At 36.8% G+C, this 24,826-nt stretch overlaps 1 protein-coding gene and 1 pseudogene across 2 annotated transcripts; both read right to left on the minus strand.

Annotated features, from left to right (window-relative positions):
• Positions 1-333: 333 nt before the first annotated feature.
• LOC145108963 (TMV resistance protein N-like) lies at positions 334-16,456 on the minus strand (annotated as a pseudogene). Its single transcript, XR_013708682.1, has 12 exons — positions 16,199-16,456; positions 14,444-14,943; positions 13,103-14,201; positions 12,708-13,008; positions 10,952-12,597; positions 10,082-10,174; positions 9,955-10,018; positions 9,738-9,880; positions 1,192-1,261; positions 1,005-1,118; positions 884-921; positions 334-785 (listed from the first exon to the last, which is right to left on the minus strand). The product of XR_013708682.1 is annotated as a TMV resistance protein N-like (transcript).
• LOC145106557 (uncharacterized) lies at positions 7,586-8,986 on the minus strand. The gene is made up of 2 exons (XM_079043510.1): positions 8,589-8,986; positions 7,586-8,393 (listed from the first exon to the last, which is right to left on the minus strand). The coding sequence occupies exons 1-2, from the start codon at positions 8,984-8,986 to the stop codon at positions 7,586-7,588; spliced, it is 1,206 nt and encodes a 401-aa protein (XP_078899636.1).
• Positions 16,457-24,826: the final 8,370 nt, after the last annotated feature.

Consider the following 24,826-nt stretch of genomic DNA (forward strand, 5'->3'; position numbering starts at 1 on the left):
CTCTTGGCACTTGTCTGTAAGACCCAGGAGTGGCCCCCGGCTTGGCAAGAAAGACCACGAGGTGGCCCGTGGCTTAATGGCAAGACTATGTACAGCACATAACACCTTTATTGATTATGATATATAAATGATATTTATGGCTCACAGTTATGTATGGCATGTATGGATCGGTCGATATGTGGTATTTGGGGACTCACTAAGCTTTGTGCTTACGGTTTTCAGTTTTGGTTTCTGGTACCTCCAGTTTTCAATAAAGGAGCTCGGGACAATCGCAACGCATACACCTATGTTTTTCCGCAATATGTGATTTCTAGGAATGAACTCTGATAAATGTTTTATTTAAAATGTTTTTCAATATGTGAACAAAGTTACAATAGTGTTTTAGTTATATTAAAAATGAAAATTTTACCCTGAAATTTTGGGATGTTACAGTAAAATACACTCTTATTGTTAACTGAGACACACTTTGGCTTTATCCATGACAAGAAAAAGCAATAAGCATAACTCATTACGCTCTAAGTCTAAAAAACAAAGTTACAAACACGATCTACCAGAGACAACTTATGTGCAGGTTTTTAGGGTTTTGCATCAAAATAACGAATGCAACAACAATTTATTATCAAAATTTTGCATAATAAAATAATTCTTGATAATGGTAACCCAGCAAATTCAATCCATGTGCAAGGATTTTATTAATACACGCGAGCCTTTGGTGGGAAAGTCTTCACGTCATCATCAAGAGTATTCATGTGAACCGGCCTGTAGTCTAGTCACACCTTCTCATTCTCCCAGTATATGCACATATTTTAATATCATCATATAATTTCATGAAAAAAAGTAAGATGTTATTTCTTGAATTTAAGAGAGAAATAGAGATATTTACCCGAGTGTGTGTTTCATCCATTTCTCATCATCTCTTTTCTGAAAAAGCATCAATTCGAACATTTATGAGAAAAGGTGAAGAAAAGAAGGAAATTAAAAAGAAGATGTGAAAATGAGCAAACCGTAAAATCTTCACGAGCATGAGCTCCTCTACTCTCTTTCCTGGCTTCAGCTGAATGCATGGTGATGCATGCATTAATCAATCCAACTCTATCGTCTCTAGCAAGTCAGAGTTCCTGAAATATGTCTTCACATAAATAACAGACTATTATCAAAAATACTAAATTTTAAAGGTCCAATCGAACTTACCATATCAAGCTTCTATCTTTCAATTTGACATCATGATAACTCTCCCAAGCTTTGTCAATCAGATTGAAACCTGCAACACTCACATAGTCATTAGTCAGTGATAAGACCAGACTTTACTGGGTAATAGTAAGAGGGCAAAAAGGGCATATGAGTGATTCATCCATGTTCTGGTGGAATATTGCCCAAGGGGTATTTTAGTCTTTTCTTTAATTTCCATTTTGTTAGTCTATAGCCAATTGTGAGTGGTAACTAATGGATTGTAAAATATTCAACGTGTCTCCCTCTTTCTCATTGACTAGAATATATATATATATATATATATATATATATATATATATATATATATATATATATATATATATATATATATATACTTACAAATGTTACAGTTTAGTACCATGAGAATTACAAAATATATAATATACAGCATAAAGTTTCCTAGTCTAATATACCCCCTCAGTCTAAGGGGGAGGATTGCGGACACTTAGACTGGATCGAAAATCTTGAAAAAGTACTCGTGGTAAACCTTTGGTGAATATATCGGCAAGCTGGTATCGAGACAGCACATGTAAAACCCTGATTTAGCCGCGTTGTACCTTTTCTCTAACGAAGTGAATATCAATCTCAATGTGTTTAGTGCGTTGATGTTGTATGGGGTTGCCCGACATGTAAATCGCACTAACATTATCACAGTAAACTAAAGAAGTACGCATTGGAGAATGACCCAATTCGAGTAATAAATTACATAACCAACATATTTCAGCAACTGCATTTGCAACACCTCTATATTCCGCCTCTGCACTCGATCGTGAGACTGTGGTTTGCCGTTTAGAAGACCATGATAGAAGGTTATCACCAAGAAAAACGCAATATCCAGAAGTAGAGCGACGAGTGTCTGGACAACCAGCCCAATCAGCATCCGTGTATGCTGTAAGAATGGATGGGTTGTTGCGATGCATGTGAAGACCCATAGATAGAGTCCCCTTAATATACCTGAGAATGCGTTTAAGAGCATTCATGTGTGCTAGACGAGGAGCATGCATATGCATGCACACCTGTTGTACTGCGTATGAGATATCGGGTCGAGTGAAAGTGAGGTATTGTAGGGCACCTGCCAAGCTCCGGTAAGTGGTTGGGTCATCTATCAAGTCTCCTGTAGAATGACTTAGTTTTCCTGCAGAGTCAACAGGTGTAGTAACCGAATTACAATCTGTCATATTAGCACGACGGAGGATGTCTGTGGCATATGTCTGTTGAGATAGGAATAGGCCTCCTGGATTTCTAGTGACAGCAATACCAAGAAAATAATTCAAAGGCCCTAAATCCTTCATGGCAAACTCGTGTGACAGGCAAGACATGAGATTTTGCTTTAATACCGATGATGACGTGGTAAGAATGATATCATCCACATAGAGTAAAAGGTAAGCGATGTCGTGAGCATTTCTATAAACAAACAATGAATAGTCGCATGAACTATGGTGAAATCCCAAAGTGGTGACATAATCTGTGAACCTTTGGTACCATGCCCGTGGTGCCTGTTTTAGACCGTACAATGATTTCCTCAGTCTACAAACATGATGAGGATAAGATGGATGACGGAAACCGGCAGGCTGATGCATATAAACCGTCTCTGCCAGATGTCCATGTAAAAAAGCATTCTTGACATCTAATTGATTAATCTCCCATCCGTGAAATAATGCAATACTAAGAACTGAGCGTATAGTTGCCGGTTTAACAACCGGGCTGAATGTCTCATTGCAATCGACCCCGACCTGTTATGTTCTCCCGTCACAGACCAGTCGCGCTTTGTAGCGCTCAAGTGAACCATCTGACTTGGTCTTGTGTTTGTAAATCCACATGCAACGTATAACATTCATATGCGGCTCACGAGGTACTAATTCCCAAGTGTTATTGTCAATAAGAGCATTAAACTCGTCAGTCATGGCACGGTTCCAAACGGGTTTGTTAAGGGCCTCGGTTGGGTTACGGGGTAATGGTTCGAAGGTAGTAGAAGTGTGTAGGTTGAGGGGTTGTTTTGGTTTTGTGTTCCCAGTCATGCTACGGGTTGTCATAGTGCGGGTTTGTTGAGTAGGGGGTACCGGTGTGGGGTTCGGTGTGGGAGAGGTAGTGACAGATGTCGAAGTGTGAGTGATGGGTGAAGGTTGTTGAGTTTCGGTGGGTTTTGGACGCCGACTATAAACGTAGCGGGGAGGGGCGTCAGAGCGAGGAGGAGGAGGAGGAATGTAGGAAGGTGATGGGGGTGGGGGTGGGGTAGAAGATGAAGGATGTGTAGTAGTGTGTTGGTTTTGAGGTAGAGGTGGTGGGGTAGTATTTTGATTCATAGAAACTGATTTCCATATGGCAGGATGTAGGTCGTCGGAAGACGAGTGGAGGAATTCATAAGATGGAGGGATGGAGTGGCGAGTAGCAAAGGGAAAAACATGTTCATCAAAGACGACATGTCTTGAGATAATGATTTTGCGTGTTGACAGTTCGTAGCATTTGTATCCCCTATGATCAGAGGGGTAACCAAGGAAAACACACGGGGTGGATCGATTTTGAAGTTTGTGAATGGAAGTGGAAGGTAATAGGGGATAGCAGAGGCATCCAAAGGTTCTTAAGTGATGGTATGTTGGATGTTTGCGGTATAGCAAGTATGTAGGAGTGGAATGGTTTTTGGTTATAGTAGGTAGAATATTTAGAAGATATGTGGCCATCTGGAGTGCATGATGCCAAAAGGTGGGGGGAAGAGAGGCATGTGTAAGTAAAGTCCGAATTATATTATTAATTGATCGAATTTTATGTTCGGCTTTACCATTTTGTGGTGAAGTGTGGGGGCATGAAAAACGGAAAATCATTTCGTTTTTAGTACAAAAATCATGAAAGGATTTATTATTGTACTCGGTTCCGTTATCAAATTGAAACGATTTAATATCACGCTCAAATTGAGTCTTGATAAATTTGGAGAAATTTAGAAAAGTGGAATAGACATGTGATTTATTACTTAATGGGAATGTCCAAAGATAGTTGGTATAATCATCAAGGAAAAAGAGGTAATATCGATGACCTCCGGTGCTTGCAACCGGGGAGGTCCATAAATCATTATGGAGTATGTCAAATGGCATTGAGGTGTAAGTCAAAGAACTATAGAAAGGCAATTTAATATGTTTACCAAACACACAAGATTGACATAAATGTGTTAGGAATTGAGACAGGGTACACGCAGCGGAAACACTATCACACACTCACAAACGAAACGAGAAAATAAAGCAATAAAGAACACAAGGATTTTACGTGGTTCGGATTCGGTGTAAATCCTACGTCCACGGGCTGCAACTAGATTTTCTTATTAACTTAATAAGATTACAATTTATAACTCTACAAGTTATATTTGATGCACACATTCTCTGTTACACAACACACACACACACACACACATATATATATATATATATATATATATATATATATATATATATATATATATATATAGGAGATGTGCCGTAAACTTTTCTTGATTCACACAAATTTGCCGTCCATATTGACAAAATTGCCGCAATTGAGAAAAAGGAGCCATCATTTAATAATTTAATATTTCTTGCCGTCCATTGTTTGACCATGCAAAAGATGCGTCCAAATAATAAACAATTGATTTGCCGACATGTACGTCCATTCAATATTAAACAATTGAATTGTTTAATATTTGTCAAGTTACATTTATGGCCCTTGAATTCTTAGGAACTTGTCAATTTGTTCAAGACTCCATAAATCTTAACAATCTCCCACTTGGAGGCTTGAACAACTTTAGCTTTTCTCCGCCATTCAACTCTCAATTATTCCAGTAATCTTAAAAAACAACCAAGTCCTTTTAGGCTTCCAGTTCCAATGAACAAGCTAAAACTTAGTCTGATTTCTCTAGTTGCAGCCGCCCCTCATCATCAATTACTAGAAGGGCCAGTTGAAGCTCCCACTAGCTCCAACTCAGCCGTGGCTAATCCCACCACCGACTCATCCTCTGTCTCAACTGGTTTGGACACTCCACCGGATCCAGAGATACACCAAGGACCACTAACACTCTCCAAACATAGCAAACATCCAACAGGAGAGAAATTTTCAGTCTTAGTCTTCAAAACCCAACGGCTCTTTGTAACTGTACCCGGAACACGCCCCGTGCTCCCACTGTCACATAATCTCCTGACTGGTTTAGACTTTCCGACTCGTTCAGCTAACATCCCCTTGGCTTCAGAATTCATGTTTGCAAAATGAACTCTCTTAGCCGTAGATTTAGCGAACCAGATTTTGTCTTGCTTAATCGGGATGGTCATACTTCCCTCAGCAGGTACCTCAACCATATACAATGACCCGCGCTTCAAACCTTGAGCAATCACCGAATTACCATTGACCACCATCCATTTACCACCACCAAACCTTACTTCCAGTCCTTGTTTATCCAGCTGACCAACAGAAATCAATTTCTTTTTCAGCTCCGAAATCACCTTGACATTTTTCAGGTTCCATGTAGTTCCCAATGAAGTAACCAGATCAATATCTCTCATGCCCGTTACCTGAAGCATCTCGTCATTTGCCAACCGTACCTTCCCAAAATCTCCTTCTTTTAGATTCACCATCGTTTCCCCGTTGTCCATGGCGTGAAACGAAGCCCCTGAATCCATGACCCAAGAGTCTACAGAACTTTCCATACTGAGTATCAATGCATCATCCTCAGACACACTCTCAGCACCAGCAATGTTCAATTCTTTCTTTGGACATTGACTCTTAACATGTCCCACTTCTTGACAGTTCCAACATTTCACATTCTTCAAAGTTCTAGAAGAACTTTTTCCCCGACTCCCACTGCTCCTGCTATTCCCTCTACCTCTTCCGACATTTAATAAATCAGAAGAGGAAGATCCACCTTGATTCTTGCGTCTGATATCCTCGCCTAGAACCAAATCTCTAACCCCTTCAAAAGTCATACCACTGGTCCCCACGGAACTCGTAACAGCAGTAACTGTTCCGGACCAGCTATCAGGTAGAGAAGCTAGTAGCAGCGAAGCTTGCGTCTCATTATCAAATTTAATTCCCACAGATGATAATCTGGACAGAATTGAATTTAGATTATTAATGTGAACCGTAACTGAGCCTTCCTCATTCATCCTTGTAGTGAACAACTCCTTCATCAAGAACACCTTGTTAGCCGCCGATGGTTTCTCATACATATTTGACAGAGCCTCCATCATACCACGCGCCGTGGTTTCATTCATGATGTTGAAAGCAACGCTCTTCGTCAATGACAATGTAATAACCGCCTTGGCTTTCTTGTCCTTTGAGTTCCACGTATCTTCAAAAGTTTTTTCCATTTTCTCCAGTTTGTCTCCGAGTACCATGTCCAAGTCTTTCTGACATAGCAATGCTTCTAATTGCATTTTCCACCAGCTAAAATCAGAACCATTGAACCTTTCGATTATAATATTGTCTTCAGCCATTACGGCAAACAAAAAAAAAAATTAGGTACACTCGTGTGTGACAGAAAAAAACGATCGTACCCTCCAAAACCTCGCTAACCAGGCTCTGATACCAATTGTTAGGAATTGAGACAGGGTACACGCAGCGGAAACACTATCACACACTCACAAACGAAACGAGAAAATAAAGCAATAAAGAACACAAGGATTTTACGTGGTTCGGATTCGGTGTAAATCCTACGTCCACGGGCTGCAACTAGATTTTCTTATTAACTTAATAAGATTACAATTTATAACTCTACAAGTTATATTTGATGCACACATTCTCTGCTACACAACACACACATATATATATATATATATATATATATATATATATATATATATATATATATATATATATATATATATATATATATATATATATATATATATATAGGAGATGTGCCGTAAACTTTTCTTGATTCACACAAATTTGCCGTCCATATTGACAAAATTGCCGCAATTGAGAAAAAGGAGCCATCATTTAATAATTTAATATTTCTTGCCGTCCATTGTTTGACCATGCAAAAGATGCGTCCAAATAATAAACAATTGATTTGCCGACATGTACGTCCATTCAATATTAAACAATTGAATTGTTTAATATTTGTCAAGTTACATTTATGGCCCTTGAATTCTTAGGAACTTGTCAATTTGTTCAAGACTCCATAAATCTTAACAAAATGTTTATCAGAAAATTTGCCAACAGAAATAAAGTTGTTCTTATTCAAAACACGCAATAATGATGAACTAGGATGCCCCAAGCGGCAATGCCATAAGTCTTGAGACAGGGCAGCAAAAGTGGAAGGAAGAGTGACTTGAGTAGATGGCGGTGATAGAGGATAGAGATCTCCAGTGCTGTTACATCGGAGGATAGGAATCAGCGTCTAAAAGTCCTTCACAAGAAAGCCAAAAGGGTCAAATTCAATGGATATATTGTTATCGGTGGTTAAACGACGAACAAACAAAAGGTTTTTTATTAGCTTAGGTGCGTGAAGAATATTTTTGAGTTGTAAAGGTGGAAAGGGTGGTGGTAAGGTTGTGTGACCGGTGCCATGAATTGGGATTTGAAAACCGTTGCCAACAACTATGTTGTTTTGTATACCATTATTGAAATAACGGGAAATGTTACCTGTATTGTTTGACATGTGATTTGTAGCCCCGGAGTCCAAATACCAATTCTGATCAGGATTGAGAGTCATGGTGTACATAGCCTGCTCGATGTTTGTTGGTGTATATGAGTCTGCATAACCAAAAGGTGGGCTGCCAAGAACACCTGCAAATGTGTTTCGGTTAGGGTGCCTGTTACCTCGTGTGGTAGGATATGGTGCAGGAGGGGCTTTCCACTGTTGTAGTTGTTGCCAAGTAGGATTCCAACCATTAGAGTTCCAACCATTCCAAGGAGTTTGTGGATAAAAGTAGTTACCCTGACCTAAATTGTTCCCACGTCCGCGACCACGTCCCCGGCCACGTCTGCGCCCACCTCTGCCTGAGTGACCTCCACCGCGACCCTGCTGTCCACGGACTCCTGTGTGGTGTTGTTGCTGATCATAACCAGACCTATCACGACTACCTGTGTTGTGTGAGATGGATTGTTGGGCTGCTGCAGGAGCTTTTTCTGAGGCAGCAAGCAGCGCAGTAGAAGATGTGGCTGCAATGTGAGCTTTTCGGGTTTCTTCCAAAATAAGTTTGGACCTTGTTGTATAAAAATCAAGCGGGGGAGAGGTTTGTTGCAAGTGTGTTGCTATGTTTTCATATTTTTCACCAAGACCGGCAATCAATTGTAGCACCAACCGATCCTTAGAAACCGGTGCATCAACATTTGAGAGTTAATCAGATAGAGTTTTTAACTCTTGACAGTAGGCAGAAACATTGGGAAAAAATTCTAACCGGACATTAGAGAACCGGTTTTCCAAGTATAAGGCTCTTGAAGGCTTGCTATCAATGAATATATTCTCCAAGGCTTTCCATGCCTGTTCAGCAGTAGAATCTGGCTTGAGAATGGTGATTAGTAAATCCTTAGAGATTGTATTGTGAATCCATTGTAGAACTAAAGAATCTAATCGTTTCCATGGAACTTTGTCATCCATCTTTTCTTTATCTTTATCACTGGGTGATTTAGATGAAGATCCTCCAGCGGGAATAATGTGATTAATTACATCATGGGCGCGACAGTGGATCTTGAAGAGTTCCACCCATGTCGTGTATTGTCCATCATCCTGGTCCAACACAATGGGAATGAAATTCCTGATGTTGGTAACTGTAAGAGCAGGATGTAGATTAGCCATTCGAGCGTTAGAGAAGAAGATGAATGAGGAGATAATGAAGAAAAATCAGATGCAAAGAAAGCAAAATCAGGTTCTGATTGGAAGATGGAATGCTACTAATGAAGATAGAATTACAAGTGCTGAGAACTAAAGGAAGATGAGAAGGGAATCGATGCCGTAACTGGAGCCGTGACTTGAGTTTTCGGCTGCTAGGGTTGTTGGGGAGATCAGAGGTATAGCTCTGATACCATAATGGATTGTAAAATATTCAACGTGTCTCCCTCTTTCTCATTGACTAGAATATATATATATATATATATATATATATATATATATATATATATATATATACTTACAAATGTTACAGTTTAGTACCATTGAGAATTACAAAATATATAATATACATCATAAAGTTTCCTAGTCTAATAGTAACTTTTGTTATGGGGGACAACACTTTTAGGAATCTGTGGCTGCAGGCTTTTGTCTTAATGTTGTTATATTTAAGGTAGTTGTGGAGTCTTAGAAGGTAGGCAAATATTTGTAGAAAGTTCTGATATGAACATGGAGAGCACCCCCTCTCGAGTGTGGGTTATCCTTTAAATATTAAGTAGCTATTTGGGGTCTAATTTCTGGTTTTCACTATCTTTTTGGAGTTATTGTTATCTTGTGAACCTTTTAGTTCTAATCAGATTATGGAGGGTTTGAACACTAAATTAGGGTTTAGATCTTAAAAACACTCCTGGTGAAAAATTTAACTGGTGAAGAAACATACCTACACCACGACCTTTTCTGATTTTCATGGTCAGATCTTGAAACAACATCCCTTGATGCAAGGTACTTTGCAGTTGGGGCATAACGCTCCAAATCTTTCACCTTCACTATTTCTTAAAATACCCCAATATTCACCACGAGACACTACATTAATATGAACCAGGTTATAACAGTTTTTCAGTTTATCTCTCATTAACAAGAAGAAAATATACACTAACCTTCAGTAATGAGGCACCCAGCACCATATATACCAGTGGGATGAAATTGTACAAACTCAAGATCCTGAAACAATTAGTTATTAGTAGAAATCTATGGCAAAGATGAAATAGAGTTTAGCTATAATACCTCAAGAGGAAGGCCTGCAGGTGCAACCATAGCATTCCCATCCCCTGTGCGAGCAATAGCAGAGGTTTCTGAGAAATTTGCTCTGCCATAACCCTGGAAACAAAACAAAAATGTGATGAGATCATAAGTAGATTTCCCTATTAGAGACCAAATTAAGCTCAATTAACACATATTCGCCCTACGTGTCGAGATTGGGAACAAGAGAAGCATTTGATGCGAGACTCCTATACTTGTGAAGTTCTTGATGATGAACTACACCCAATAATTCAAACTTTTTTGCTATCTTACCACAACAATACACATCAACAAAGACAAAGGAACTTTGCTCAAGGGGCAGCAGTGCTTAGTGCAACAATTCATCATAATATTTTGAGGGAAGGATCATTTCCTTATATATTCATAATAAGATGAAAGAAACAACTTTTGATCATACAATACTTCCTTAGGACAAATTATTTCTTCATACAACATTTTATCCATGAAAAAAAGGCATACTTGTGCATACTAAGGTTAGTGAGGTGACATTTAATGATTCTACTAGGTGATTAAGTTCTCCCGGTGGACATAGTTTAATTAGCATGTTATGCATGAGCAGTTGAAACTTCATTGAAATAACTTATAATCAATCAACTCGAGCAAAATTGCTGATCGACTTTTTGTATCAAATAGTTATTATTCTAACATAAAGGTTGTTGAAAAAATGCTCAAGGATACATGCAAAGAAAAACATTGAAACAAAACAAACCGATACTTTGACACAGCTTATAATATAATTGTTGAATTTTCGCTGAAATATTAAAGTATTCTGATATCAATTTTACAATTCAAATCAAAATAAGATGATCTATAGAAAACAGAGAGAGTATATACCTATTACAATAGTTTTTTGTGAATTGGCTTTTCCAGGTCTTCCAAGCTTCTCAAAATCATCCCACCATTGCGTAGACATCTGTTTCGTATACTCTGCCTTGTATCTCGGATGTAAACCCACATGACTGAAGAAGCCATCTCGGTGCAAAAATACAGAGACCTTTTAACAAAAGAATGCTCTGTGGAAGATGACTTATGCTTGTAACTTTTATATCTAACACTTTTAAACATTTCATCATACAGATGCTATTCGGGATATCTTGTAAAAGTTTACACCCTCTGAGGCTTAGCTTCTCTAAACATTCTAATCGGCCAAGATCATCAGGTAACTTCTCAAGCAACCAACAATACATAAGTTCGAGAAATTTCAGATGTTTCAACATGCAAATGCTACCCGGAAGTTGTTTAATCGTGGTATATGACAAATCTAGCTTCTCTAAACATTCTAATCGGCCAAGATCCTCGGGTAACTTCTCAAGAAGCCTACATTGTGTAATTTTGAGAGCCTTCAGACCTTTCAGCATACAAATGCTTTCAGAAAGACGTTTAATCCCTAAAGAAAACAAAGTTAGGTCTTCTAAACATTCTAACCGGCCGAGATCCTTGGGTAACTTCTCAAGAAGCAAACAGGATATAAGTTTGAGAGATTTCAGATGTTTCAACATACAAATGCTATTTGGAAGATGCTTAATATCTGTACGCCACAAAATTAGCTCCTCAAGACATTCTAACTGACCCAGGTCCTTGGGAACCTCTAGAATACTACCTTCCAGTTTAAGATTTCTTAAACGCCGTAACCCACAAATCCTTCCTGAAAACGTTTCAAGGTTTGTGCAAGCACACATACCTACAGAAATAAGAATCTCAAGATTTCTAATCAATGAGAGCCGATCTTCCGTATAAACTAAACCAAAGAGAAACTTTGGCAAGCTATTGTCAGGGTGAAGTGGGCATCTTTCTACGGACTCCACAATCAAGTCTAACTCGGCTAAAGGACCAACTTCAAGTGACTCATCCACCCTACTAGAAGTATAATGGTTTAAATTAAACTGAAAGGATCTAAACCCCAAACAACCACTTAGGTGCAAATGGGCAAGCTTTTTTAGACATCCAATGGGAGTATGAAGTTCTACCAAATTATAGCATCCGTTGAGATCTAAATTCCTGAGATTTGGACTAAGCCCAAGGTTAAGGCTCCTTAACTTTGAATAACTAATGTCGAGGTTTTCCAGCTTTTGGCATTCATCGGCCATGTGAAGTTCTTCCAAATAATAACAATATCCAAGTTTTAAATTCTCGAGATTTGGAGTCGACCCAATGTCAAGGGTCCTCAACTTTGAATTAGTGAGTTGTAGGGATCTGAGATATAGACATCGACTCGGCATGTGAAGTTCTACTAAATCACGGCATTCAGTAAGAATTAATGTCTCGAGATTCGGAGCAAGCCCAAGGTCAAGAGTCCTCAACCTTGATGAATTAGTAAGGTCGATGGATATGAGCTTTAAACATCCACCCGACATGTGAATTTCTACCAAATTATAACAGTGTCGAAGATTCAAGGTCTCGAGATTTGGAGTAAGCCCAATGTCAAGGGTATTCAGCCGTTGCGAATAACTGAGGTCAAGGAATCTCAACTTGTTAAGAACCTAACAGAAGCAAAAAAAAAAAATAAGATGAATATCGGTGTAATTACAAAACAATGGATGTACAACATTATGATGAATCATGCAAAACAACCAATCAACCATAATTCTACCTTGTTTTCTCCCCCTTCCCGAAGTTGTACAATTCTGCTGTCTACCATCTCAAGTGCCACAAGATTATTTGCTTGAAATGTTGTGGGTAAAAGACCTAAAAGGATAATAGTTCACACATAGACATCGCAATGCATTTGGAAGGTCCGGGATAGCTTTATTATTAAATTCCAAATCCCGGAAACGATTTCCAACTACATAATAAAGAAATCTAAGTTCCTTCATCTTTCTAAGACCTTTAATAAGAATATGCGGATCGAGCTTTGTATGGTGGATTAGTATACATCTTGTTGCTTTAGTACCCTGTAATAAAAATAACAAGTCACCATGAAACTTAAGTCATAACGAATGAAAATGTGTTTGTTTTCCCAAACTTACAAATACATTTGATACTTACCAAATCATTAGCCAATATCTCCTGAATTTCGTCTTCAATCCACAAACGGCTATGTTTGTGAGGCTTATTTGGGTGCCCACGACGAACAATATTCTTGCCCATTTCTACAATATGGTCATGCATTTTCACACGCTTATCATCGAAAAATATGAGAGATTTTTGCTCAAGAACTCTTAAACCATTTCTAGCATGAAATCCACAGCTCTCAAGCACTTTGATTGCCAAGTCTTTCCGCCAACCTTTCAAGATGCATGCAACATCTAGAAATATTTCCTTGTAATCTTCCTCTAGAGCAATATAACTTATTTCCAATTTTTTCAAAGTTTCTGTTTCCGGAATCGTTTTTAGTCTTTCTAGGGCATCTATCCATTCAAGCTCATTTTTACCACAGAGAAACGAACCCAAAACTCTAATCGTTAAGGGAAGACCAGCAGTATAACATACAACTTGTCGAGATAGCTCATTGTAACCATGAACTGGGATCTCTTTACCAAATGCATACCTACTGAAGAGGCAAATTGCTTCATTAAAAGATAAGAGATTGACATCACGAATCACATTCACTCGGTGTGCTAATAGCACTTGCTCATCTCTTGTTGTAATAATAATTCTACTTCCCGGCTTAAACCAATTGGGCTCGCCCGCTAATGCCTCAAGTTGGTCTATATGGTCCACATCATCTAGAACAAGAAGAACCTTCCTATTAGGCATCATCCTCTTTATCACGTGTTTCCCATCATGAACACTGTTTACATTGATGCCTTTATCATTTAAGACATCTGAAAGGATTTGATTTTGCAATGACTTCAAACCGGAAAAAGAAGCAGTTGAAACTTCCCTTACATTTTCAACAAAGCTTTTACCTTCGAACTGAAAGGATATTTGATCGAAAACAGCTCTAGCCAAAGTTGTCTTCCCAGCACCTCCCATCCCCTTAATACCCATCATGAAAACATCATCAAAACCAGTTCTTAAAGATGAAACAACTTCCTTCATCCTGGACTCCATTCCTACCAACTTTTTATCAATGTTGAAACTAATGGAATGTAGCTCTAGTGAAAGCTCTTCAACGATTTTTTGAATGAACTTAGCTTCATGCCTGTATTTTCAAGAAGATTCAATTAACATACTCGTAATCCCACATGACCTGTTACTTTCAAGTCTATATATAACATAGAACTCAATATGCAACATAACATAGTTTTATAATCATATCTCATGGTTAATTTTTCAACCAGACGCAAAGTTTGAGTAAAAAATTGACAATCTAAGAGGTCATTTACGAGCCTTTTAGATCCAGGGAAAACATAAATTATTGCATAGATGTGATGAAAGAATTACCCATTAGCAGTATTCTTCAACTCCCACCCGGCCAGATCCGCTGCTTCATTCAGAGCCTCTCTCCATTTCCCAGCAGACTCTTCCTTTTCATGTTTGGCAAAGGCTTCTTCAACTGCCCCACTTTGTTTGCGGACTTCGGAAGGTTCCACATCATAGAAGACGGGGTACGCAGTATGCTCAGTTGTTCTGTGACATTCCATTATCTTCATGAGTTCATCCAAGCACCAGGATGAAGAAGCATAGTTCTTGGAGAAAACAATGATGTAGAATTTTGAGTCTTCAATGGATTCGATGAGCTCTTCACTAATCTTTTTTCCTTTTTTGATTTTTTCATTGTCCTTGTAAGTGCGAATGCTTTTCTGCTGAAGTGCATGATACAGATGATCCACAAACTTCGTGCGAGTGTCTTCACCTCTGAAACTCAAAAACACATCATACTTAAAGCTCTTGTGAATTGATGAAGTTGAAGAAGATGCCATTGAATGTATACTTGGTGTATCCTGTAAAATCAAATCTTCGTTAGGGAAAATTTATGCGAAACACTTGCAAACAAGCTAGAATGAGATGAATTGTCTCAAATGAATTGCCTCAAGAGTGTATATTATGAAAAGAATGGATCTAGCACTGATAAGGTGTACATGATGTGTGTTTGGGAAACCTTTAAAATTTGGTGGAAAAGAAACCTCCTAATTGGTCAAAATTACTTGTGTGAACGCATTTTATAAGGCTGGAACAGAGCAAAACAAAGATGTTAAAAATACCAGATTTCCTTTGTACAAAAATTTTATTAACTAAGTTTTCCACACAACTTATTCATCAAATCCATAATTTTCAAATAAATTCTAAGACCGAATAATCAATATAACTTCAAAACAACAAAGTTGTTAACCCAATTGTCTAAACATCCATAATTTTAATTAAATTTCTATCAAATTACTTAACAGATAAAACATTTTAAATCTCAATATTAATATCCTCTACTCAAGAACACTCCTACTGTGTGCCCATGGTTGCAAGTCAAAACGATCAACAACCAGTTAAAGTAGAAAAGGAATCAACAATTTGCTTGAATAATTTGATGACAGCATGATGGAAGAAAAATTTTCATCTAAACAATTTTAAAGCCTTCAAAGTTGTTCAAGCAGACTACAATCTCAAGATAAAGAAGTAAAACTCCACAATATTAATTATGGAAACAAAAGAACTAAAAGCATATCATCAGGAGACATACTAAGTTCAACAAAAAAGTGAGAGGCTTGATTAAAGTTTTAAACTGCAAACAGTACAGCAGACCGAAGTTGCTCTGATCGGATAAAGAAAGAAGATTTCGACATCTATATTACGCTAGTTGGCTTTGAGAATCTTTGACTTTTGAAAATCAAACCCGACTCGTTTTCAATTACAAAATGGTACAAACTGTTTCGAATAACCGATATGTACATTGATCTACAGGAATGTTTCACGTCTGAAAATATTTGATCTGGAATTGTAAAGATACCAATATTAATTTTGAATTTGAAAAGAACGGAGACTGAGTGAGTTTTCAAAATCATCCAGGCAAATTAGGCCGTTTCAAGGAAAACAGTCATGAATAAATCTCTTATACAGAAGCTGTTCCTGAACTGGTCTCTATACATCAAGACTAATGGTCTATTTTAATTTGCAAGATTACAACTTTTTAATGTTTGAATATCCTCTACAATCAGAAGGAAATCAAGCAAAGTAGAGAAATTAAGATAGAGAATAAGCTAGTACCGGTGGCAGGTGGTATAAACGGTACTTGAGGTGTTGGATAGAAGAGAGGAGACACGAGAGAAGAGAATCGTTGATGGAGATTGAGAGAGTAGAGACGAGAGAGAATTGTTGACCAGTTGCGTTTGGGTGAAAGTCGGAGACGACCGGCCGTGTGATGATCGATGAAAGTGAGATCCGATTCGCAAAACTAGAATAGTGGACCATGGGGAAGCATTTTTGGTAGGACCTCCAAAATTTGACCAAACCTATCAACAAAAATCTGAAACTAACCCAAAATTACTTTCTTTGGTTGAAAGGTTCTTCTCTTAATTACTTTCTTTCTCTTAAATAATATCATTCTCTTGAGTCTTTGATTACTATCATGTCATTTGTTCATCTATTATTTTTTATTTTTTATTTTATATTTTAAAATTTAAATTTTTTATTCTAATTATATTCAATTAATAATATTAGAATAAAAATTAAAATAAAATTAATACAGATTATAAGATCACGTATTAATTTAAATCAACAATTATAATTTTATATAACTAAAAAATATCTTTAAATTAATAGTTTATTTAAAATAATTGATTAATAATTTTGTGTTTTTACTATGAAAGTTTAATTAATTTTGTAACTGTGGTTCTATATATATATATATATATATATATATATATATATATATATATATATATATATATATATATATATATATATATATATATATATATATATATAAAGCTAGCATTTTTTCTTGAATCTCATGCATTTGAAACCCGATTTTTTAACTTCCTCAAACCACATTCATTTGAAACCCCCTTTTTTGACTAATGCAACTCAAAAGTTTTCTTAATTATGATTTAACACTCAAAAGTTTTATAACTTATATTATGTTTAATTAGCATTTAGTGAAAAGTTTACTATAAAATGGTCAATTTTTTGTGTCTTTTGTGTTATATAAAATCTTAAATGTAAGAAGGATTTGAAGATATTATGATTCAAAAGTTTTCATATAGTTGAAGCATTCACGATCCAAATATGATGATTTGAAGAAATGGGTTATGTCGCATCGATGCTAATTGTAATATGATTTTTTCTTTCAACCAAAAAAATGAAGCTTTTCTATTCTTTCCTTATCTTCAGTTTCTCATTTAATCTTTATATGTGATTTGTATGTATTACTCAATCTTGAATGTGACTCTCCAAACATCAATGTTTTGATTGGAATATCTTTCTGATTCTTCTTTTTCAAGAAAAATATTTTGATTGCAGGTTAGTGAAGAATTGTCATCAAGTTTCTATGGTTGAATGATGTTAAATGAAGAAAGAAGATTCATAAAATGGATATAGGTTTTTTTGTTTGAGCAAAGTTGACGAATGTTAGTTTTTTCTTTTGATTTAAATGTATGTTTATGTAACATCTTTATTTATATATTAAACCACCCAATGCTCTTATTTATTTGATTGTAGTTTTTCTATTTTGATTATGTTTATTTTCTATTATTTTTTTGTTGGGTTATCCTACACAACATATTTAAAACACAATATTTAAAAGATAACATAATTTTGAACATTTGATATGTAATTATGATAGACTTATCATGATATTTTCTTCATATGAAAGTAATTTATCCATATTACTACGACAAGAATTACATATGACATTTACAAAAATATATATATTATATGTGATTTGTTTAACATGTATATGCACCTATGTATCTTATAAATTTATAATTAAATATCTTTATGTTTAATAATTGAAGGGATTAAAATGATGCATCAAAACCAATTATTTAGACAAATATAATAATAATAATAATAATAATAATAATAATAATACATTTCCAAGTACCGCATTCATTTGAAACTCACACTACAACTCAAGAGTTTTCTAATTTATGTATATTTATTAGTTACAACTCAAGAGTTTTTAAATTATGATTATTAATTAGTAATCACTAATAACTTTTTATTTTCCTTTCTTTTATAAGGTTGTAAAGTTTTGCTCATTAAAAACATTAATGTATTTGAAGAGATTTGTGATTTAAATATGAAGAGTTAATATAAATGTTATAATAGATGTTTTAGTGTTTTTATGTTATTAAAAGTTATAGTGTTTATTTTTCATATTTTTTTATTATTCGTTGTATATATATATTTTTTAATACAAATGTTATAATAGATGTTTTTCTATTTTTATGTTACTAAAAGTTGCAATTCAAATTTTTGTTAATACGTTTTGTTACCCGTTATATTATCATTCATTTGATATATAATTTACATAATTTTAAACGGTTTATAAAATTATCAAATAATTGTATATATCACAATGACTTAAAAATTAAACTATAATGTTTAATAAAATTAATATGTTAACCATATGTTTGCTTTACTACTAACATTTTGTTTCAAAGTAGAAATATTAAATCCTAATTTGGTAAAAGTTATTATTTTAACTATATAATTATATTCTCGCGCAACGCGCGGGGATTCGCCTAATATATATATATATATATATATATATATATATATATATATATATATATATATATATATATATATATGGGATAAAGTGAGGATGTGAGGACAACTATTAGCTATTAGATTAATGAATTAAATGTTATTAATAATATTAGATTTTTCTATTTTTAAAATAATTTCAAAATGGAATTTAATACTACAAAATCCAAAGAGGGTTAAAATAGTAAAGTTGCGTATGGAATTCAAAAGGCAACTTAGCTAGCTTCTCAATCAATTTCGATCATATCCTTTGATCTTCTCCTCCAAAATCGCTTTGTAGTTCTAAAGGATTTATCAAAAAAATTATAAGATTTTCTGAGAATCAAAAACCCTCGCAAGATAATCCGATCGATTACATTCCAGTATAAATATGTTAGCAACGTAAAAGGAACCGCGAATGAGAACTCTACAAAGCGCTTCGAGAATGAAGGCAAGTACGTGCTTGTCGAAGTTTTCAAACACCGAAAGTACTGCAATCGATCTTGAAGATGATTTTGTTAACATTATCGCAGGTATGTATTATTTCTAAGTTGATTGTGAGTTAGTGTTTTTTTTAAACATGACGTTTGGTGGGTTTTTTTATGTTTACTGAGTTAAACTACAATGTCGATCATATTCAACAAGGAAGAGATTTTGAATCAAAACATTTTAAGAGCGATGATGTTATATTCATATAGAAAGTTAGGGTTTTTTTTTCAAGGAACATAGTTGATTAATATAAGTATATGATGGCACTGTATTCTATTTTGCATGTGTATGTATATAATAACTAAAGTTTGTAATACTTCCTATTTGATTGTATGTTAGGGTTTAAAAAAATGATTTGTGGGTTTTTTGTGTGATGATTAGTGAGTAAGAGTACTCTATTAATCATATTCTATAAGGAAATATTTATTGAATACAACCATTTTGTGAAGAATAAATTTATATTGGTATAACAAGTTAGAGTTTTTTTGTTGCTAAAACATGACTACTACTACAGATATAAGAAACTTATAAAGAATCATGACCATTTAATGAGTATTATGTAATCATTGGATCGTTATTGTGTAAGACGACCAATTGTTGTTGATTATGATGATTGAAAATATCCATAATGGAGACTGTATCGTTATCGTGACGATTGGAAGATTGAGTATTATCGTGATGATTGGACGACTGAGTGTTCATTTGGAGAATGAAACGAATAATGGGATAATAGGGAATCGATTACTGTATGTGATAATGGAGTACGTGATATGGTTGATGAGGATATGGGTATGAAACGTTCCAAGATATGGTGCATGATTTTAGGAATGTCAATTTACTGGTGATATTAATATTATTTGGTAATGTCTAAAATGCCCCCTATATAATTATTAAATATTTAAAATTGATTGGTTGGATAATAATAAAATAATAGGCTATAAATTGTCCTCACATCCTCATTTTTAACTATTGTCCTCAAAAGAACCTATTCATATATATATATATATATATATATATATATATATATATATATATATATATTGTTAGGGCCAAGATCCTCAATCCTATCCAGGATCTCGGATCTAAAAGATATCTAAGGATCCTTAAACCTATCCAGGATCTCGGATCTTAAAGGAGTCTTAGGATCCCGAACATACATCAGGATCCTGAACAACGTCGTTATTATTCCCTAACAAGTTTAACGACTATATTTCTTGTTTATTTGTCACATGTGCAGAAATGGTCAACATAGGACTCATTCACAACGGAGAATCAGCAGGATCCCGTAAATATCAGACATTAGTTACTTGTAACACTCCAAATAAGGTATTACCTTTGAAGCCCTTGAAATTTTAAATATTGCAAAATAAGTCCCTTATGTATTTTGGGCATACTTCATAAGTACGCTTAGCGTACCATGCATGCATGATCGCGGAAGGTGGATGCGTACGCAGGGCATACGCATAGGTACGTGGGGCGTACGCGACAGAGGGCCAAAACCCTAATTCTCGGACTTGACACCTATTTAAACACCCTTAAGCCTCTTGGACTAAACCCTAGTCAGCCACCCTAGTCTTATTCCGTCCTTCTACACCCCGAGATACCTTGTTAGTGTGTTTTTGAGCTTAAAGAGTGTATTTGTGGCCATTTTAGTGCTCATTCAAGAAGAAGGAGTTGCTAAGCAAGCTTGAAGTGGGCTTCAAGAATCTGCATCTAGTTCACCTTGAAGAGCTTCTGGAGGTATAAAGCTTTGATCTTGCCATCTTATTCATTAGATCTAGCTAGGGTTTTCTATTTTTTCCATTTAGTTGGTTTTGGACCTTCTCTTGAGAGTTTGAGAAACTCCAGAGCTTAGGGAGGATAGATCTGAAGTCCTTTGGTCCATTTATAGCATAAAAATGGAGACTTGATGGGTGTTTTGACCTCATGCATGGATTAAGACTCTTGGAAAGGTCTTAATGGGTTGTTGGGAGAATAGGGGACATGCAAAGGCATAAAGTTGCCAACTTTATGCCTTAGGACGTCTTAATGAGATCGGATCTAAGGTTTGGACGTTAGAACATAGAGTATTAAGCACGTAATGGAAAATGTGCTTAATTTGTTTGTACGTTGGGTGTAACTTAGAGTACGCAGCGCGTACGGTTCAGGGACTGAGTATGCTGCGCTTACCAGGGTGGTACGCAAGGCGTACGCACAGCAGATGGACTTGGACTTGTTTTGGGCTTGTAAGCTTTTGGACCTTAATTAGTCATTGGGCCTGGTCACGTTTTGGAGTTAGTGTGCCAGCTTATCTTTTTTGGGCCATGGATACTATGGTTGGGCTTTATTGGGCCATGAGGCCCATTAATGATTTTGGACATGGAATTTGGTCCCATTAGCAAAGGAAAACTTTTTGGGCCATTGTGAAAGGACTTGGGGTTTGGGTTCTTCAATTGGATTGTGTTCGGTCCTAACCTTGGGTAATGTTATTATTGTTCAGCACGGGTGGTTACGGACTGTTAGGAGAACAGCTTTCGGATTCAACAGACAAAGGTGAGATATATTTGGACCTTTTCGGGTGATTGTCAGGGTTGGAAAGGTAGCTTACAGGTTGGATCTACCTGAGGAGCTCAGTCAGATTCACAACACTTTCCATGTTTCGCAGTTGCAGAAGTGTGTACTGGATGATGAGGCAGTGGTTTCCTTGGACGATATTCAGGTCGATGAGCGCTTGAACTATGTTGAGAGGCCGATAACTATTTTGGATAGAAAGCTGAAGGTCTTGTGCAACAAGGAGATACATTTGGTAAAGGTAAAATGGCAGCATCGGAGAGGCTCCGAGTGGACCTAGGAGCCGAAGCCGGAGATGCGGGGGCATTATCTTGAGTTATTCGTCGCGGCAAATTTCGAGGACGAAGTCTAGATCAAGTGGGGGAGAATTGTATCATCCCGATGATAAGGTATGAAATTATTTCCAAATTGTGCATAATTCCTTTTTGGCCATGGCATGGTAAAGCCTCACCACGCTGTAGTGATAAGCCTTTGCACCGTAGAGTTTAATGGGCCACCACGGCGTGGTGGTGTTGTACCACGGCGTGGTGGCGGCTGATGGAGAAAACCCTAAAGTGTAAGGGTTGAGCCCTATTTAAGGATCATTAACCCCCTCATAGCCTCCCTCACATCAACCTCTATTCCCCCAAATCATTCCTTGCAAACCCTAATCATCTTTCCCCAATTTTGAGCTAGTTTGGTGCTTTTTGAAGCTAAAGAAGGAAGAAGGAGGAGGAAAGAAGCAAAGATCAAGCAAGCACGTCCCCATTCTTCATCTTCGCACTCTTCTAGACCTTTGTAAGTGTCCGAGACCTTATTTTTATCATTCCATGTTGTTAGATCTTGAGTTTTGTCCCTTTAGCTTCTTGTGATACAAGTATCTACCAACATTTTATCGGTATGTTGGCTCACGCACAAAGATGTTGTTAGATCTTGGGTCAATTTTACCGGTTGACTGGTAGAATTGATATTCGGAGTCGGGACCTATTGAGCTACTGTTCAGATTCATAGGTGAGTTCTCCTCACTGTACTTGCGGGTCGAAAGCACCAAGGCCGGTCCTTTGGATTTGTTATCCTATTATGCATGCTATTGTACTGTAGTGATCTGTTAGATTGGTATACTAGTATATAGTATGATGTTATGCTTAGTGATCAGTAGATCTGTCTGACTGTCTGTATATTGTTATATGATTAACTGTTACACGTGCATATGTTTAGTTGGTGGTTGAGGCTTTACATCTTTGTGCGTGAGCCAACAGACCAGGGTCATTCCAACCCGATGGTTGAGTGGGCCCGAGGATATTCCATCCTGAGGATGGCAGGGCCCGCTGTGTATTGGCATTCCAACCTGATGGTTGAGGGGCCTAGGGTATTCCAACCCGATGATTGACTGGATCCATAGTATATTGGCATTCCAACCCGATGGTTGAGGGGCATGGGGTATTCCAACCCGATGGTTGATTGGACCCGACATGTTGTTATTTGTTTATGTGTTGGTACTTTGAGGGATCTCACTAAGCGTTAGCTTACAGTTTTGGGTTATGTTTCCGGTACTTCGGATGATCGCGAGAAGGCGAAGGCGCGACCGTACACATCTTCATTTTTTGACTTATGATTTTGGGAGACTTTGATGTTGAACATGTTTTGAAAACTATGTTTGTAAACAGTTTGTGAAATTGGTTGGTTTTAAAAAGTTCAAATTTATCATGATTTTTATGAGTGTTACAAGTTGGTATCAAAGCCTTGGTTTGAGTGAATTGGAGGAATACTCGTTTGAATCCAGTCTCAAACTAAGGAAAAAAATTTTAAAAACTGATTTTCAAATTGTTTTCAAAATAATCAAAGAGGATGCAATGTGTACGATCAGCCAGAGCCAATAAGTAGACCCCAAATTACCACACTGTTATTGATTTTGTGATATGTTAGAACAACATGCTAGTGATAAGCTAGGGATCTTCAGGAATTGTATGATAGAATTGCCTGATTATATGATGCATGATAGCCTAGGGTTCTTCCTTATATGAAATTGACATCATTACTGTAGTTGCTTAGTGTATGCATCATGGTTATACATAACTAAGATTCTATAGCCTAAGAATGTTTGGTTTGGCCTTATTTTCCTGTTCTTGGATGATGAAGGGCTTAGGGTAGGATCACATATTCGATTGTCTATAGGGTCCAATGTTATGTATGATTAGCATATACGAGTGTGTTGTGTGGGGTCAATCGGCGAGTCTCGTGATGTTTAGCCTTACTCTAGAGAGTGAGGATTGAATGTATGCGTCTTCTAGTGTGTATTTTTAGGGTTGTTGTGATGATCCTTGAGCCAAATAGGGTAGGTGTGGAAGGTAGTATGGGCCCATACTACTGAAACTCTGAAAGCACAGGACCCATACGTGTAACAGAGAAGTCACAACCCCTAAGGCTTTGTTGGGAGTTGGTTCCCCTGATATGATATGTGTGTTATCTGATATCTCCCTAGTTTTTTTTTTCAGTATGGTGATGACACCGCGTTTTGAGGCAGGATCCGGATCAGGATCAGGGACAGGTGGCTAGAATGGGTCAGCTGTGTCCGAGGACAGGATTAGTGAGATCCTTCAGGAGGAGGTTGTTGCTCAATTTCGAGCACAATTTCCAGAGATGTTTGGGTCTATTAAGACCGCCATGGTGGAGTATTTTGATGAGCGTTATGTTGATTTGTTTGAGGCTACTGCTGCTACAACCACCGCAACCGTTGTCGCTGTTGGGGTTGGTGCTGTGAGGGTTTTCCAGTATCGGGACTTCGACAATACGAAGCCCCTAGCATTTGATTGAGTTCAGGACCAGATCATAGCCATGAGGTGGATGTCTGACATTGAGGGGTTTCACTTGCTCTTGTCCAGCTGACTAAAAGGTTAGGTATGATCTGAACCTTCTTAGGTCTGGAGCGAAGGATTGGGGGAGACTTGTTACCAGCTCGTATTCTCCTGAGCAGAGGACTGCTTGTTGGATTAGGTGTCTAAGCCCATAACTATTTTGGTATGTACTTGACCCGATTATGAGCATGGTCCTTTTAGGTTGCCTTCACTCATGCAACTTGATAGGATGACAAGAGGAGAGGGAGTAGAATTTATTATATGAATACTA

This window comes from Lactuca virosa, chromosome 4 (assembly GCF_052849685.1).
Source record: "Lactuca virosa cultivar CGN04683 chromosome 4, Lactuca_virosa_CGN04683_v6, whole genome shotgun sequence".
Taxonomy (NCBI): domain Eukaryota; kingdom Viridiplantae; phylum Streptophyta; class Magnoliopsida; order Asterales; family Asteraceae; genus Lactuca; species Lactuca virosa.